General features: G+C 40.4%; 1 protein-coding gene across 3 annotated transcripts in view; it reads left to right on the forward strand.

Moving 5' to 3' along the window:
- The window catches only part of fstl4 (follistatin-like 4), a 277,646-nt gene that overhangs the window by 232,798 nt on the left and 28,456 nt on the right, over nucleotides 1-16,392 (forward strand). For 2 of the 3 annotated variants that reach the window (XM_088321797.1, XM_088321799.1), the window contains exons 11-12: nucleotides 6,956-6,982; nucleotides 14,655-14,773. In XM_088321797.1, coding sequence (XP_088177923.1) covers nucleotides 6,956-6,982; nucleotides 14,655-14,773 — 146 coding nt within the window. The remainder of the gene's footprint in view (nucleotides 1-6,955; nucleotides 6,983-14,654; nucleotides 14,774-16,392) is intronic. The other variant, XM_088321798.1, reaches the window with a different exon arrangement.

Here is a 16,392-nt window from a genome sequence, read left to right on the forward strand (position 1 = left end):
GGCGTGGTTACACATGGGTAGGACGCGAAATTTCAGCGGGTAATCGTGGGTGGAGCGCGGTCATAGCATGTTCTGCGCCTGTATCGCGGTGTTATTACGTGAAATTAGCGTGTTACGCGTGTGACGGTCAAACGCCTTTCTCCGCATATATACAGCGCGATTTGCTGAGCACACATCAGTTGTGCTCGAGACGTCAAGGGGTGGACATGGATCCCCGTCACCGTAGTGACCTTGTCTTAATCCATTTTTATTTCTTGACATTTCTTTTCATTTCATAACAAGATAATAATATAAAAATGAAAAACCATTACAATAATAACATATTGGCTTCTTCGGTGCCATAGCTTGAAATCTTGATCTTCACGGGACTGTGTCTTGAGCGGTTATGATTTCTACAGCCCGGTGTTATGCCGAGAAATGCATCCCTGCCGAGATTTACAACCACAACCACTTTTACCTCGTTTTATCTCACTTTTAGGGAATGTAATGGCGAACATATAAGTCAAGTCAAGTCAAATTTATTTATATAGCCCTTAATCACAAAAATGTCTCAAAGGACTGCACAGGATTACAGTTACAAAATTACACAATGACCTGATCTTAAACCAGCATGCGGGCAAGGAAAACTCAAAAACCTCAGTGTGAGGAGAAAAGAGAAACCTTGAGAAAGGACCTCACATGTGGTAATCCCCCTTCCAGGATTGACCAGGGTGAATTACAATTAGCATTACTGTACACATAATAGTAAACATTAGGTAAGATGTTGAAAATGTCCGGAAAGTGCATGACATCAACGACGCCCCCAGCCTGCAAACCAGTCCAGAAAGTCTATGACGGCCACGACGCTGCCTCCCGTCTCTGCCAGCTGGTAAATGCAGGGGTTGACATGCTGCAGGTCAGACGCCGGTCCGCTGACCCATCCCAAATCATCTTTCTCCTTCGTATCAGCCAGGCAGGCGTCGGAAAAAGACAGGACAAAACAGAATATGAGGTGGGCATCAATCATATGCTTTGGAATAGAAGTGTGTCTTAAGCCTCGATTTAAAAACTTCCGTTGAGGTTTCAGATCTTATCTCCAGAGGCAGGGCGTTCCATAACACCGGGGCCCGGATGGAGAACGCTCTCGAGCCCGCAGACTTCTTGGCTCTCGGAGTCACAAGTAGACCGGCATTTTCCGAGCGCAGACTCCGTGCAGGAACATAGGGGGAAATCAAATCGGAGAGATAAGAGGGTGCAAGCCCATGCAAACATTTATATGTTAATAAGAGAACCTTAAAGTCACATCTTAAGTGGACTGGGAGCCAGTGCAAGTTGGCCAATACAGGAGTAATATGCTCAAACTTTTTGGTCTTAGTCAAAAGTCTAGCTGCCGCATTCTGAACCAGCTGCAAACTTTTAATGCTAGACATCGGGAGACCAGAAAGCAATACATTACAGTAATCAAGCCGAGAAGTAATAAACGCATGAATTAAAATATCTGCATCTGATTGGGACAGCATCGAACGAATCTTCGCAATCTACGGAGGTGGTAGAAAGCTATTCTAGTAATATTTTTCACGTGTAACTGAAACGACAGATTAGGATCAAATATAACACCTAGATTTTGACCGAGTCACTATGGGTGATATTACATTTGTCTAGGTTCAGGGTAGTGTTTGAAAACAACTGACGACAGTGAGCTGGACCAATAATCAACATTTCAGTTTTTTCTGGGTTAAGGCGTAAGAAATTATTTGACATCCATCTTTGAATCTCAGTAAGGCAAGCCTCCAGATTTCTAAAACTTAAATGTCCAGTTTTTTCCAGTGGCACATACAGTTGAGTGTCATCTGCATAGCAATGGAAACTAATATTATACTTGCGGATAATGTCACCAAGTGAGATCATATAAATACTAAAAAGAAGGGGGCCAAGTACAGAGCCTTGAGGAACACCACAAGGGACATTAGATTGTTTAGAGGTCAGATTGCCATAGTTAACACATTGCATCCTGTCTGACAGGTAGGACCTAAACACAGTTCCTGAGATACCAATGCGTTCTAGACAAACCAATAATATGTTGTGGTCGACCGTATCAAAAGCAGCGCTGAGATCCAGCAGCAGTAACATTGATGAGGCACCAGAATCTATTGTTAAAAGGAGATCATTGGTTACTTTAGCAAGGGCTGTCTCGGTAGAATGATTTGCCCTAAATGCTGACTGGACAGTTTCAAAAAGGTTATTTTCTGACATGAAGTCATTTAGCTGCTGTGCAACGACCTTTTCAAGTACTTTCGCAAAAAATGGCAGATTTGACACTGGCCTATAATTACCTAGGCTTTCTGGGTCAAGGTTAGGTCGCTTAAGCGTGGGTTTAATGACGGCAGACTTGAAGGCTACAGGAACAATACCCGAGGATAGCGATATATTAATAATATTTAAAACTGATGGTCCTAAGATCCCAAACAGATCCTTCACCAGTGAAGCTGGAAACGGATCAAGCAGGCACGTAGTTTGTTTGGCCCTACTGACCATCTGTGTTAGATTATCAAGGGACAAATCATTGAAACTGGAGAATGTTTCTGAACAACTGCTGACACAGTCCATACCTAGCACCTCCACATCTTTGATATGGGAGGAGGAAACATATGAACACATAGGGTTTAAAATTTCATTCCTGATTAGTTGAATCTTTTTTTTTAAAAATTCCATAATGTCATTAGCAGAATAAGTGCAACCATTTGGGTTAAGTTGTTGTCTGGTAAGTTTCGCCACTGTGTCAAACAAAAATTTCGGATTATTCTTATGTTCAACAATAATCTTAGAGAAATACGAAGCTTTAGCTGAGGCAAGAGCTACTTTATATTTCAGCAAACTGTCAGACCAGGCCAGTCGAAAAACCTCCAGCTTAGTAGTGCGCCATTTTCGTTCAATTTTTCTGCAACTTTGTTTGAGTAACCTAGTTTCTTCAGTAAACCAAGGTGTATTCTTCTTGGGTCGTAATTTATACTTTAGGGGCGCAACAGAATCAAGAACATTTACCAAAGCAGTATTGAAGTTGTTTGTAAGTGAGTCAACAGACCCAGTGTACGAAGGGAAGGCTGCAGTTACCGTAGGTAATAATTCTTTTAAGGCTAACACCGTTTTAGGGCGGATATTGCGACTGCTAAAGCCTAAATTTTCCTTATCACAGTAAACATTAAACAGCACCTCACATTTAACAAAATAGTGATCAGAGATGGCATTAGGATACGGTAACACTGTAACATTTAAGGCTACTACGCCACGGGTCAGGACAAGATCTAGAGTGTTCCCATCTTTATGAGTGGGCACATCAACTATTTGATTGAAACCAAATGTATCAATCAATGACTTAAATGCAATTGCAAGTGAATTTGATGGGGAGTTTATGTGAACATTAAAATCACCAATAATTACAACATTGTCCGCATAAGTTACTAAGTCTGTTAACAGTTCCGAAAATTCTTCCAAAAAATTTGAGTATGGTCCAGGTGGGCGATACACAACAACTAAATAAATTGGTGTTGACATTAAGGACCTCATAACAAGTGCTTCAAACGTTTTAAAAATAGTAGGGGTATTAGAAGTAAATTTCAACCTATCTTCCGATATAAGAGCAACACCTCCACCTTTTTTGCATGGTCGTGCCAAGTGCGAACTCACAAAGTTAGGGGGAGAAGCCTCATTTAACACTACAAACTCATTTGGTTTTAACCAGGTCTCACAAAGGCCAATAAGGATAAGATTGTGTTCATTAATAAGGTCATTGACAAGTAAAGCTTTGGAGGCTAGTGATCTAATATTAAGAAGGCCAAGCTTCAGCACTGTGGACTGAGCTGAAACCTTTCGCGAGTTTTGAACCTTAATGGCAACCTTAGTGGTAACCACCACAGGATTAGACTGCCGGTCCCAGGTCTTGTGCCTTGCATGACGGCAGATGCGGCCTGAATTCCATACCACAGGAATATTGTTGACATGTGGAGTAGCAGGATGACTATTGGTAGAAAATAATGTTATTTCTTCTCCCCCCTCACCTAACAAGGGAGAAACAGAGGTAAGAAGCGCAGAAGAAGATGCTATAGAAGAGTATAAATCAGGGTGTATGGTGCAGTCAGTAGAACGCTCTAAACTACAAAAACTATGTGAATTGCATGAATCTAGCATAGCGCTAGTTAGCTCTAGCGTTACAGACTCCACACCCATGGTAACAGGTTCACTAATCACCTGTGACCTGGCCTGCACTAGTGTACCCTGTCATGAAAGGCTTAAACAGTAATCTATATTTTTAGAAAGAGTGAGAGCACCTTCCCAGTTAGGGTGAAGGCCGTCTCTCCTCAACAGGTCAGGTCGGCCCCAGAAAGCAGGCCAGTTATCCACAAACCTAAATCCCTTCTGATTGCAAAAACTTGCCAGCCACCGGTTTAGCGAGACTAGTCTGCTAAACCTCTCATCATTGCCTCTCGCAGGCAAGGGGCCAGAGACAATTACTCGATGCCGACTCATCTTTCTGGCGAGATTACAGGTCCTAGCAATATTTTTCTTTGTAATCTCAGATTGTCTCATTCTAGTATCATTAGAGCCGACGTGAATGACTATATCGGTGTAGCTAGCCCTGTCCTGGTGTCTAGGTTTGCTCGTCAGCTCCCTCAAATTAGCCTCAATGTCGGGTGCTCTGGCCCCAGAAATACACATAACCGTGGCTGGGGTGCAAAGCTTTATGTTACGGGTGATGGAGTCACCGATAACTAGGGTGCGGGAGCCAGTAGACCGGGGTGGAGTGGGACTAGCTAGGGGGCTGAACTTGTTATGCGTCTGAATTGGCTCACCACGATTAGCATGCCGTTTAGGGCTAGTGCTAACCGGACTAGCAGGTTCGCTACAACCCACGCTAGCAGTGGTGTCCGAGGCACCTAACATTTTCCGTTTAAACTGCTCTAGCTCACGGACACGTCCCTCTAGAAGGGCTACGTGCCTACGGACACGGAGCAACCTTTACAGCAACCCATACTCAGCGTCGGATGCCAAAGAGCGTCTTAGCAGCCGTGGGAGGGGATGCCCTTCAACAACGATCGGCAGCAGCTTCCGACTGTAAAACAATTGTGCGCGGCACGTACCTTGCGCCAATCGTCCGAGATGCTTACCCGAAACTTTTCAGCTGTTCAAGATAAAAAGTCTCAATCCAGAATTCTGCTATAGTAGGAATCTGAAAACAATCTCGTAGACGCGACGACGTGAGCAACACAAAATTCCCGCCACTTCGTCTTGCATTTGTTGGGAATGTAATACAACATAAACCATTCCGTCTTTGTTTTTGTTGTAAACGTAATCGAACGGTAATGCACACCGTATATAAATCACTTTTGAGAACTGTTATGCACTCTACCGTAAAGCTTATTATGCAGAAATAAGCAAAACAGTTTCAATACGAGCGATTTGAATAGAAAAAGGCAAAATAAACATGTTACCTGCTCAACAAATACAAAGACGGAATGGTTTAAGTTGTATTACATTCGCAACAAATGCAAGACAAAGTGGTTTTGGTTATATGTTCGCCATTAAATTCCCTAAAAGTGATATAAAAGTGAGATAAAACGAGGTAAAAGTGGTTGTAGTAGCGAGGGGATGCAAATCTCGGCATAACGCCGGCTCGGCAGCTTTTATACCCGTGGTCCACACGAGAAAATGACGCGGACGCAAAGAGGTTAAAAGACATGAGGAAGCGGAACAGTCGCCGGCGTCTGTTTTGCGGGCATACCACCGATGAACAGCGGGTTGGCCAATTTTGCGCATTTTCCATCGCGGGCAACCACGAGCAAAAAAAACCCGCAAAATTTTACCCGCGATACAGACGCAAACGGCTGTGTGACCGGGCCCTAAGGTTTTCCGTACTCCCAGCATACTAGTATGTTGTCTTGTAGAATGACACAAGCAGCTTCTGTTCTATGTATTTTTCGTGAGTACTCTTATGAAGTTTAGTTGCTATAAGGCCTTCTTTACCACCACTCTGGTGTTGCCAGATCAGGGGAGCTCATGGGAGATGTGTATACCAAGTTTAATTCATTGCACTACTTTTATACTAAAACAAGACTACTACTGTATTTATTAGATAATAAGGCTCATGTTTGTATATCTAAAAAAAGGGACTAAAAGTATAGTTGCCTGTTGTACATGAAGTTATGCAATAATATTACAGCATTGGTGCAATGATTGGTTATCGAAAAATATCGCCAACTACAATCTCAAAACATAAGATGCAATGTGAATCGAACCTGGGTCATGGCGATAAGATTGCCCAAACCTTACTACTGGACCATCAGTGATATAAACAACATTATAGCTTTTATTTCATTATAACACTTTTTTTAGTCAAAGTGTGAATTTTAGAGAAAGGAGAAAACAGAAAGTTGTCCTTAAATTAAAAGACAAATGCAAAAAAGCACGACGATGGAAAAAACAACTTTTTGGTGTATCTAATGATGACTCAAATTTTGAAGGACATAAAAGAAATACATTTTGATTTTTAAGTTTAAGGTATTTTGCTCATACTTGTCAATAAATAAACAACTTTTGTCACTTACAATGTTTACAAGAGAATAATTGAATACAATTTATTGTCATTTTAACATGTAAAATGCACAATAACATTAACATTTATAATGTGATGATGAGGGGAAATTGAATGCCTTTTCAAATTATATCTATATTACTAGTGGGCCAGTGTTTAGGGTTCAGCCCTCTCGCAGCTGCGACCCAGGTTTTATTCCTGTTGCATCCAAAAGTCAGAGCTGAGAAAAAAATGAAAGTGAGCGTTACAGTAGCTTTTGTTAGGTTAAACGAAAAAGTGTTTGTTTTTTTATTTTTGGGGGGGGGCTTTGTGTGCTTGTTAGTTCATGAACGACTCCTGCTAAGCTGGGGAAACTCCATTTAAAGCTGACGTCTTTCTTTTGATTTACAGTTGCAAACATTCTGTGGCGAGAGGAAGGTAAATACATATCCAATCTTTTTTTATATGCATGGTATTGAGTTGGCATGCAGTGCACCTTTCCAGGTGAGTGAATGCATATAAATTACAGTAAACGTGCCATGTGGTTTTGTCGACAAGCAATGCCAACTCCCCCATTCCTCACTGTATTACAAATAAAAATATGTATACATGCCAGTACTAATTACTTAATATTACGTAATAATTATCGGGCTGACAACTATTGGAAATTCTTAACCAGTTTAGAGTCAAGGTGCCACACAAACAGACTGTTTAAGCTGTAAAATTGCTAATCTTTTATATTAAACAATCTACGTTCATTATTGAGACACTTTATGATGAAACGCCACATGAAGAGCTTGAACCCAAAACAAATGTTTTTCCTAGATGCTCTGGCAAATAATGTAGAGCAATTTGATTGGATGAGCGATATGAATGGGTGCAGCTATACAAAGCAAAATGGAGCCTCAACACTCTTAAAGAACTGCCGATTCTAAGTGGTATATTTATGCTTTGACATAATTATTTTTATACATTTTATTACTTCATCTAATGTCACACAGTGAACTAAGATTCGCTGTAGAATTAGCTTTTGTCTTAAGACCAGGTTTCTTGGTTTTGTTGTATTTTGTCTTAAAATATATGCTGTGGCGCTCTCAATAGAGATCTAAATATTTTTTGCTTCTATGGCTCGTTGGGTCAAAAAGGTTCCCGCTTCCTACCGTGGATAATGATGCAACATGTGACTATTCTCTTGAAGTTTAACATTATTATAATATTGATAAATTACACAATGTTTTCATTGATTTGATAAGATTAAAGTAATGCAAGAAGGAAATCAAATTTTTGATGTTGTTTTCATTTTGAGGATTAAAAAAAATAAAACACCCATAATGTGCCCCTTATCTGGGCAACATAAAGGTAGCATGCCTTTATAAAAATGTAATGTAAATAATATCACAATAATGCAGTTTTAAGTTTGATTTGTGTGCAAATGTCAGACAAGTCAGTACATGGGTAAAACATAGTATCATCTCTTGTCTCTCTCTCTTGATGCTAAAAGCAGCCATTCTTGGGCCTAACAACATAACACAAATAATACCCCCAATTGTCATTCTGACAAAAATCAGAGCCTTCTTAATAACCACATTTACTTTGTTACTAAAAAGTGCTTATGACAGCATTGCACTCTTACCCGTTTAATGTGACTTCTATGTTGAGATTAAATCATAATGCTTCTGCTTTAAAGTGGGTAGAGATTGTGCTCCGCTTGGCTCTAATAAGAAAGACAAGAACAAGAGGAAAACAAGCTTAAGAGCTGATTTCCCCCTCGTCTCATTGTTTTGTAGAAAAATCCGGAGTTGAATTGTCATATTTATTCTACACGTTGTAGAGCAAATAAGCCCAGCACAAAAATGACTTCCACCTTCTTTGTTTCAAACAACTTACTTTGGAATGGATGGAACGACGGCGTCCCCTTTTGGACAGTTCCCGATCGTACAAATTCATGTTAATAATGTTCTCACCATATGCTATTAGATAGATAGATAGATTGATAGATACTTTATTCATCCCCGTAGGGAAATTCACACTTCCAGCAGTCTACCCCGTTGTTTATTAACAGATTAACATGATGCCCTAGGGGTGCTTGTACCGGAGTGGATGACGTCACGCTAGTCCAAAAGTTCGACATCCCTGCGGCAGATGGAAATCTTTTCTTTGTGAAAATCCAGGGATACACCACCTCTTGTTAGCTAGTCAGCCTCCTCTCCGATTCCCCCCGGCTTTCGTGTCTCTGTTTAGCGGCGTTGAAGCCGGATAGCTCCGGGTAGCTCCGGGTGGCTACACGTTAGCGTCCGGAATGCTAAACGTGAGCCACGTTTCCGCAAAACACAGCAACCACGCTCCCTGTGTGCTTCGATGTTTTCCACCAGCACTCGATCTTATTTGGTCGTGAGTTCGCATTTACCATGATTACGGATGGTACCGAAGACTTATAATGCCGCTAGCCGCTTAGCTAGCTCCGGCTCTTCTTCCACGATAGGACCCTTCATCACGCCGGCACGAGAATTCTTCAGGGCAAAGAGTTGATTCCTTGATTAGACGCATTTTTGTGCGCTAAAACCCATGTCCATAGGATAGAAGTAATCCATAGTGGAGTTGTCCAAACGGGAAGAAAAAACACCGAAGATAGGAACAGACAATAAAACAATAGGGCAGCTGCTGGAAAAGGCAGCCGCTCGTGGCAGCGCCGCTTTGATATATTATATATTATATTATGTTGATTGGAAGGACATTCTCAAGAACAGAACATTACTTCTCATTTATTTAGCTTTCTAACAAGTTTAGCAATTTCAAAAACCCGATACCAAGAGTATCAGAAATCGGAGACCACGCCCATAGAGGCATGATCTGGTCAAGTGTCACTGGTTCATTGAAAAAGATTTGGCTGAGAGATAGCATCCTCTTTTCTCCTACCTGGCTTGCTTGTTCGTCTTGCATGACAGCCACATGGGGCGGCCGTGCGGGCCTGCACTGTGGCCTTGAATTCAGCACGTAGGCCATACGTTGGGACCATTCGGAGCATGAAACCAAATCTCTCCAAGACAGTAAGTAAGGTGACGGCTATAGATTTAACTCCTGGTTCTTGAGAATAAGCATTTTTTTCTGGACAAGGGAATCTTCCCAAATCGACTAGCATTATAGCGTAAACTTTATTTTTGTGCTAGTAACTTTCAGTGGTCAAAAACTCCCACAAACTCTGGCGCACAACCCCCCCCCCCCCTTTTTTTTTGTTTTTGTTTTTGTTCTTGCATTCATTATCTTTGTTAATAAATTCTGGTTCATTAAATCCATTTTCTTGGGATTAGTAATTCATATCAGTACTCAAAGAACTTAAAATAAGTAGGAAATTCTAGCATCCTTCAGAAAAAAACAAGATTTATGGTGGAGCACAAGCAAATTTGTTAACTGATTGTACTAAAGAATACATCTTTCCAATCCTAACGATTTTCAAAATTAAAGCAAGAACATTTTTATAGCATTGGACAATCTTAGTTTGTGTCATGTTTGTACTCTGACAGAAACCATTCATCCATTATCTTCACCGCTGATCCTTAGAAGGGCCCATCCCAGCTAACTTCGGGCAGAAGGCAGGGGGGACCCTGAACAGGTTGCCAGGGCACACAGAGACAGACAATTCACTCGCTTATTCAGACCCAGGGACCATTTGGACCGGCCAATAAACCTGATATACATGTTTTTGTATCGTGGGAGAAAAACGAAGTCCCCCGGGAGAAAACCCATGCAATTAGAGGAAGACATGCAAACTCCGCACAGGATGGTAGATGGATTTAAACTAACGAACTCAAAATTGTGCCGCGGACGTGCAAACCACTTAGTTGTCGTGCTGTCACCTACAGAAACCTTTTTCAATGAAAGATATATTTCCACCCTCCATTTTTTTAAAATTTGTAGTGCTAAAGAGCCATGTGTTGCCAACCCCGGACCTGTTCCTACCAGTTCCACTGTTGCGGAAACCTTTTAGATTTTTATCTCAATCACAAATTCTCTGCTCACATAGGTGACTTAGTATAGTTTAAAGCACGCCACAATGTGTTTTACAGTGTGCCAACGTGAATGCTTTGAGTGCATGCATATACAGGAGTGCGGCGCTCGCCAAAGCTGCCTGTTTTGGGCCGCTCGGCAGCGAATGTTTGCCGTCTCACAATTGTGATGCGTTGAAAAGCTGGCAGGGGAATGAACGTATGGTGCTCCGGTTACTCCATATTCCGAATCAAACCTCAGTACACATTGAAGACAGTGAAACTAGTATCATGGTCTGGGCATGTTTTTCCTAGTCTGGTGTAAGGCCCATTTATCACAAAACAAAAATCATTGATCAGTTTGTGTATGTCAAGTTACGTGAAGAGGTTATGCCACCTTATGCTGAAGAGGACATGCCCTTGAAATGGGTGTTTCAACAAGACAATGACCCTAAACACACCAGTAGATGAGCAAAGTCTTGGTTCCAAACCAATAAGATTAATGTTACGGAGTGGCCACCCAATCCCCAAATCTCAACCCAATTGAGAACTTGTGGGGTCATATAAAAATACTGTTTGTACACTCTCTTTTTCTCTTCCTTTGTTGCTCTTTGTCTCTTTCTCTCTCTGTGTCTTTTAACCTCTTTTGCTCTAACTTCCTTTTTTACTTTTCTCTCTTTTCTCTTTCTCTCTTCATACCCTTCGCGCTTTCTTTTCTCTTTTCTCTCCTTCTGTCTTTCTATTTCTCTATGAATTTCTTTTGTCCTCTCCCTTTCTTTTCCCCCTCTCTCACGACTTTTTATCTTTTGTTTTTCACGCTCTCTCCCCTCTCTCTTTTTCTTTCTTTGTCCTGTCCTCTCTCCTCTTCCCTCCCTCTTTCTCTCATTTCTTTATCCCTCTTTTTCTTTCTCTTTAATCTCTTTAATCTAGTCCGGCCCCTGACAGAATGTTTGTTCTATCGTGTGGCCCCCGAGTTAAAATGAGTTGACACCCCTGCTCTAGTGGATTGTGATCTGGTGACTGCCAAAACCATTTGAGTACAGTGAACTAATTTTCATGTTCAAAAAACCACTCTGGTATGATTCCATTTTTATGGCATGGGGCACTATCCTGCTGGAAGTAGTCATCAGGAGTTGGGTACATTGTGGTCATAAAGGGATTAGCAACAAAACTCAAGTAGGCTGAGGTGTTGCAACAATGCTCAAAATGTATCAAGGGACCCAAAGGGTGCCAAGAATATATTCCCCCACACCATTCCACCACCACCACCAGCCTGAACCTTTGATACTAAACAGGATGGATCCATGTGTTTATGTTATTGACGCCAAGTTTGGACCCTACCATCCGAATGTCGCAGCAGAAACCAAGACTCATCATACCAGGCATCGTTTTTCCAAACATTAATCTTCTATTGTCCAATATCATAGCCTCAGTTTTCTGTTCTTAGCTGAGTATATATCTCATCTCATCTCATCTCATTAGCTGCACCGCTTATCCTCAGTAGGGTCGCGGGGGTGCTGGAGCCCATCCCAGCAATCATCGGGCAGTGGGCAGGGGACACTCTGAACTGGTTGCCAGCTAATCGCAGGGCACACAGGGACAGACAACTCGCTCGCTCATTCACACCTAGGGACAATCTGGACCGGCCAATCCACCTGAAATGCATGTCTTTGGAATGTGGGAGGAAACCGGAGTGCCCGGAGGAAACCCAAGCAAGCACGGGGAGAACATACAAACTCTGCACAGGAAGCTGGATTTTAACCAGTAGGTTCCCAAGACCTTATAGCTGTGCCGCACACGCGCTAACCACTGCGCCGCCGTGCTGCCATACATATATATATATATATATATATATATATATATATATATATATATATATATATATATATATATATATATGTGCTTACGTCATCATAGCGGTCGACATTTTTATTTTATTTTAGATAGATTTTCAAGATTTTCACTTATATGTTTTTTTCCCTTCTTAATGCTTTTTGAGCTGGTGTGATGTATACTCCGGAGCGACTTATAGTCTGAAATATGGTCTGAGTTGAACAAATACGTAAAACAGCTTGACAAGCCTACTTTATGCTTGCACAAATCTTTTCACTTATATGTTTGATTTTCACTTATATGTTTTTTTCCCTTCTTAATGCTTTTTGGGCTGGTGTGATGCATACTCCGGAGCGACTTATAGTCTGAAATATGGTCTGAGTTGAACAAATACAAAAAACAACTTGACAAGCCTACTTTATGCTTGCACATATCTTTTTCATGTTTCTGTGTAATAAATCATGTCAACAAAACACACTTAACCCACAAACGCACCAAAGGAAGGACGCAAAGGAAGGTGCTTTCGAACACCAACAAATTTTAATTTTTTTATGCTCACTAGTGGTTCTCTGGCACTTTTTCAAAATATTTAAAAGTTGAAAAATATATTGTTTTTGTGGGACAAAGCAAGACATATTCTCTTAATGTTTTCTAATGATTATATATATATAGATACAGTAAGTGTGTCCTTTCTTATAGGCTTGAATTATTTTGCAACTACAGACATTTGTATTTGGGGGGTGAGACTGTGGGGGGACGGGGGGGGGTTTCTGAAATATCACTTTTTAGGATTGCCGACAAGAAGGTACCTTAAATGCAGTTTTCCTTAACATTGTCCTGATGGCAACAAAGTATCATGTAATGTGGATTGTGTCTTTAATCACCTCTTAAGTGAAGTCACATTTATTTGTATAGCACTTAATTACAGTACAGTTTTGCAATTAAACAGCAAGATTATTTATTAAATTATAATCTGGCTGTATGCAAGTTATTTATAACAAAAATGGTTTTCAAAATTATAGTACTTTTATTTGTTGAACAAATACTTGCACATGTAAATTGGGTTTGTCCTTAAGTGTCTGTAAACAAAAAAATACATATACAGTGGAACCTCGGTTCTCGACCATAATCCGTTCCAGAACCATGTTCGAGTAACGATTTGTTCAATCACCAAAATCAATTATCCCATTAAAAATAATGTAAATCGTTTTAATTCGTTCCAACACGCTGAATGTTTACCATGAATGTTTAACGTAAACATGAAGCTAACCCAGGCTAATCGTACGTTCGCATCAGCGTAATCTTCCGTACGAAAGATTACGCTAACATGAACGTGTGAAAATTAAAAAAATCAGGTCGTTTACAAGTCATTTAGCACCACAAGTGGCTAGCGCTTCATTGGAAAGGGGGCTCCGTTCCAACACCCTGAATTTTGGGCTCAGTTCCAACACCCTGAATGTTTACTTTGAATCATAAAGCTAACCCAGGCTAATCGTACGTTCGCGTTATCGTAATCTTCCATACGAAAGATTACGCTAACACGAACGTGTAAAAAAAAAAAGATAAAGAAAAGAATTATGAATAGGATTTCTTACCTTTGTGGTGGTCAGCAGAAGGCGTATGCTGTATTCCCTTAGCAAGAACGGAAACTCGCACACCTCTTTCATATTTAGCTATTATGTCTTTCTTAAAGGCAATAGTTGTACGAACAACTTTTCTTTTTTAACCTGTCCTGCTTGCACCGACCTTTTTCGGATGCATAGTTAGGGGCTGAAACACTCCGTTCACCGATATTAAAAGCGAAAGCAAAAAGAGGCAAGCGCGCACGTGATAACTGTTGGTCACGAGGGGGGGACGATCTACACCCGTACGCCACTCAGCATCGCACTGTAGCGTACGCACTCACGCATTACCAGCGTTTGAACTCTTGAACTTGAATTTTTGACCGAGCAGCGAAGCAAGAATTTCTCGAAATTTTTGGTCGAACACCGATTTGTTCGAACTGAGAGGCGTTCGAAAACCGAGGTTCCTCTGTACTGAGGTTTCTACTTTCCAGGTTTCTATGATCGCTGGACTTTTTTGGAAGGCAACACCCGCAAAAAACAAGAGACTGTTGATGACTGATTCTATTACGATATTAGAATTGCCCAAACCATAATAATCTTTATATTTTACACAGAAACAACTTTGTTCGAAAACATGCGCATTTGTGTTGGCGTACTCTTTATTGATGACTTAATCTTTAACTACCCTAACCCAGTCTCACAATCCGTGTTCCCTATCTTATTCCGCAGGTCTTAGCGTGGGCAACATGTTCTACGTATTTTCCGACGAAGGCATCACACTGCTGCAGCCGGCCCAGTGCGAGATACACCGGCAAATCAAGCACAATGAAAGGATCATCGCAACATATGTAATTATCACTTAGCTTTGAAATATAAAATGTTAAATTATGCACAATTTGCACATAGTACAGTTACCAAATTTTCCAGACTATAAGTCGCTGTTTTTTTTAATAGTTTGGCCAGGAGTGCGTCCCCGGTGAGATTTATATGTGGAATTATTAACACTATATCTTATCAGTTTTACATTTTTTCATTACCTGTACTGTATATCACTTTATATGTTAATTTTACACTAAACCGCGAGAGGGCGCCCTAGGCCTGTGTTGTTAATTTCAACCGTGCTCTGTGGGTGGACACTTTTTGATCCAAGGAAAGAAGTGGCTTATCTTTCTGAGATGGATGAGTTGTTTACTGGTAAAAGTGACACAGAGGATGAAGATTTAATTGGATGTAGGGATTTGGAGTGAAGCTGATAGTTTTGTAAGCATGTTCTTTAAGTAAGTTATCTAAATAACTCCTAATATATTATGCCTTTACTGAAACTAACAGACATGTCAATCATGTAACGTTCGTATACTGTACGAATTTATTTAGCCCGTTGTTCTCTTTTATTTTGAATCGCTATTCAAAATGACGTTTATGTAATTGGTGTTGGATTTTATCAAAATACATTTCCCCGAAAATTTGACTCATACATGTATACATGTTTTTCCGTCTTAATTATTATTATTTTTTTCGGCTGGTGCGACTTATCCTACAGAGACTTAAAGTCAAAATACGGTAGTTATTTGGTTTCTAAGTATTCAAATTTGTGTGTACTTCTTGCCCAAGAGCTGAATAACAATATATTTGTATTTACTACCAGTAGTCTTGGACTAATAGGCCTTTATTTGCTTCCCATGCATTCTGACAGGATTCTCCCATTCTCAGTGCAATGTGTCATCAACTTTACCTTAGAATACGCTGCTTTCTAACACCTCCTAATGTAATAGGATTATTTTCATCCTTTGCCATAGACTACACACGGTCGATACTAAGATGGGTAATCCACTGACAAGTGCAACAATGGGCTCTAAGTTCTAAAAGTTGCTTGTTCCCTTCGAGGGATTTGGACTTTTTACATAGCGACTTGTGATTTTACTAGTGATCCATCGAAACTCTATAAGATGCACGTTAGCAAGTTCCTGCTGTAAACAGCACTTGCTGCACTTTAAACGAATGCTAGGTGAGGTGCTTTTCAACCGTTTGAAACTCCATTATCATGGTACAAACTCCAGTGTAACCCGCGTTAAAGGCAGTGAGAAATACTTACAAATATATTTTCATATTAAAACAATATATTACAATTCAAAAATAAAAAAAAACATTTTCATAGATATTTGATACAACTAAATTATCTAGGTGAATAAACTAATTAGTGAATTTGTAATTCTCTGTTTAAATGAAGTTGAAAAAAAACCCTCATAGCGAGTGCTGTTAGCACGTCATTCGCCTTTCCTCGCTGTGAGCAGACAGAACATACTAATAGCATAACAATCGTTAGCACGACATTACTCGAAACAAAAAGAACAAATTTCCTTTTCACTACCACCTGGTGATGGTGTATTTCACGAAGGACAAAAACCCAAGCTAGGCGAGTTTTGTCCATTTTTTTTTTTCTCTACCGAAGAAATGTTTCGATTCTTTG

This window comes from Urocampus carinirostris, chromosome 17, assembly GCF_059441175.1.
Source record: "Urocampus carinirostris isolate Australia breed hairy pipefish chromosome 17, RoL_Ucar_1.0, whole genome shotgun sequence".
NCBI classification, from domain to species: domain Eukaryota; kingdom Metazoa; phylum Chordata; class Actinopteri; order Syngnathiformes; family Syngnathidae; genus Urocampus; species Urocampus carinirostris.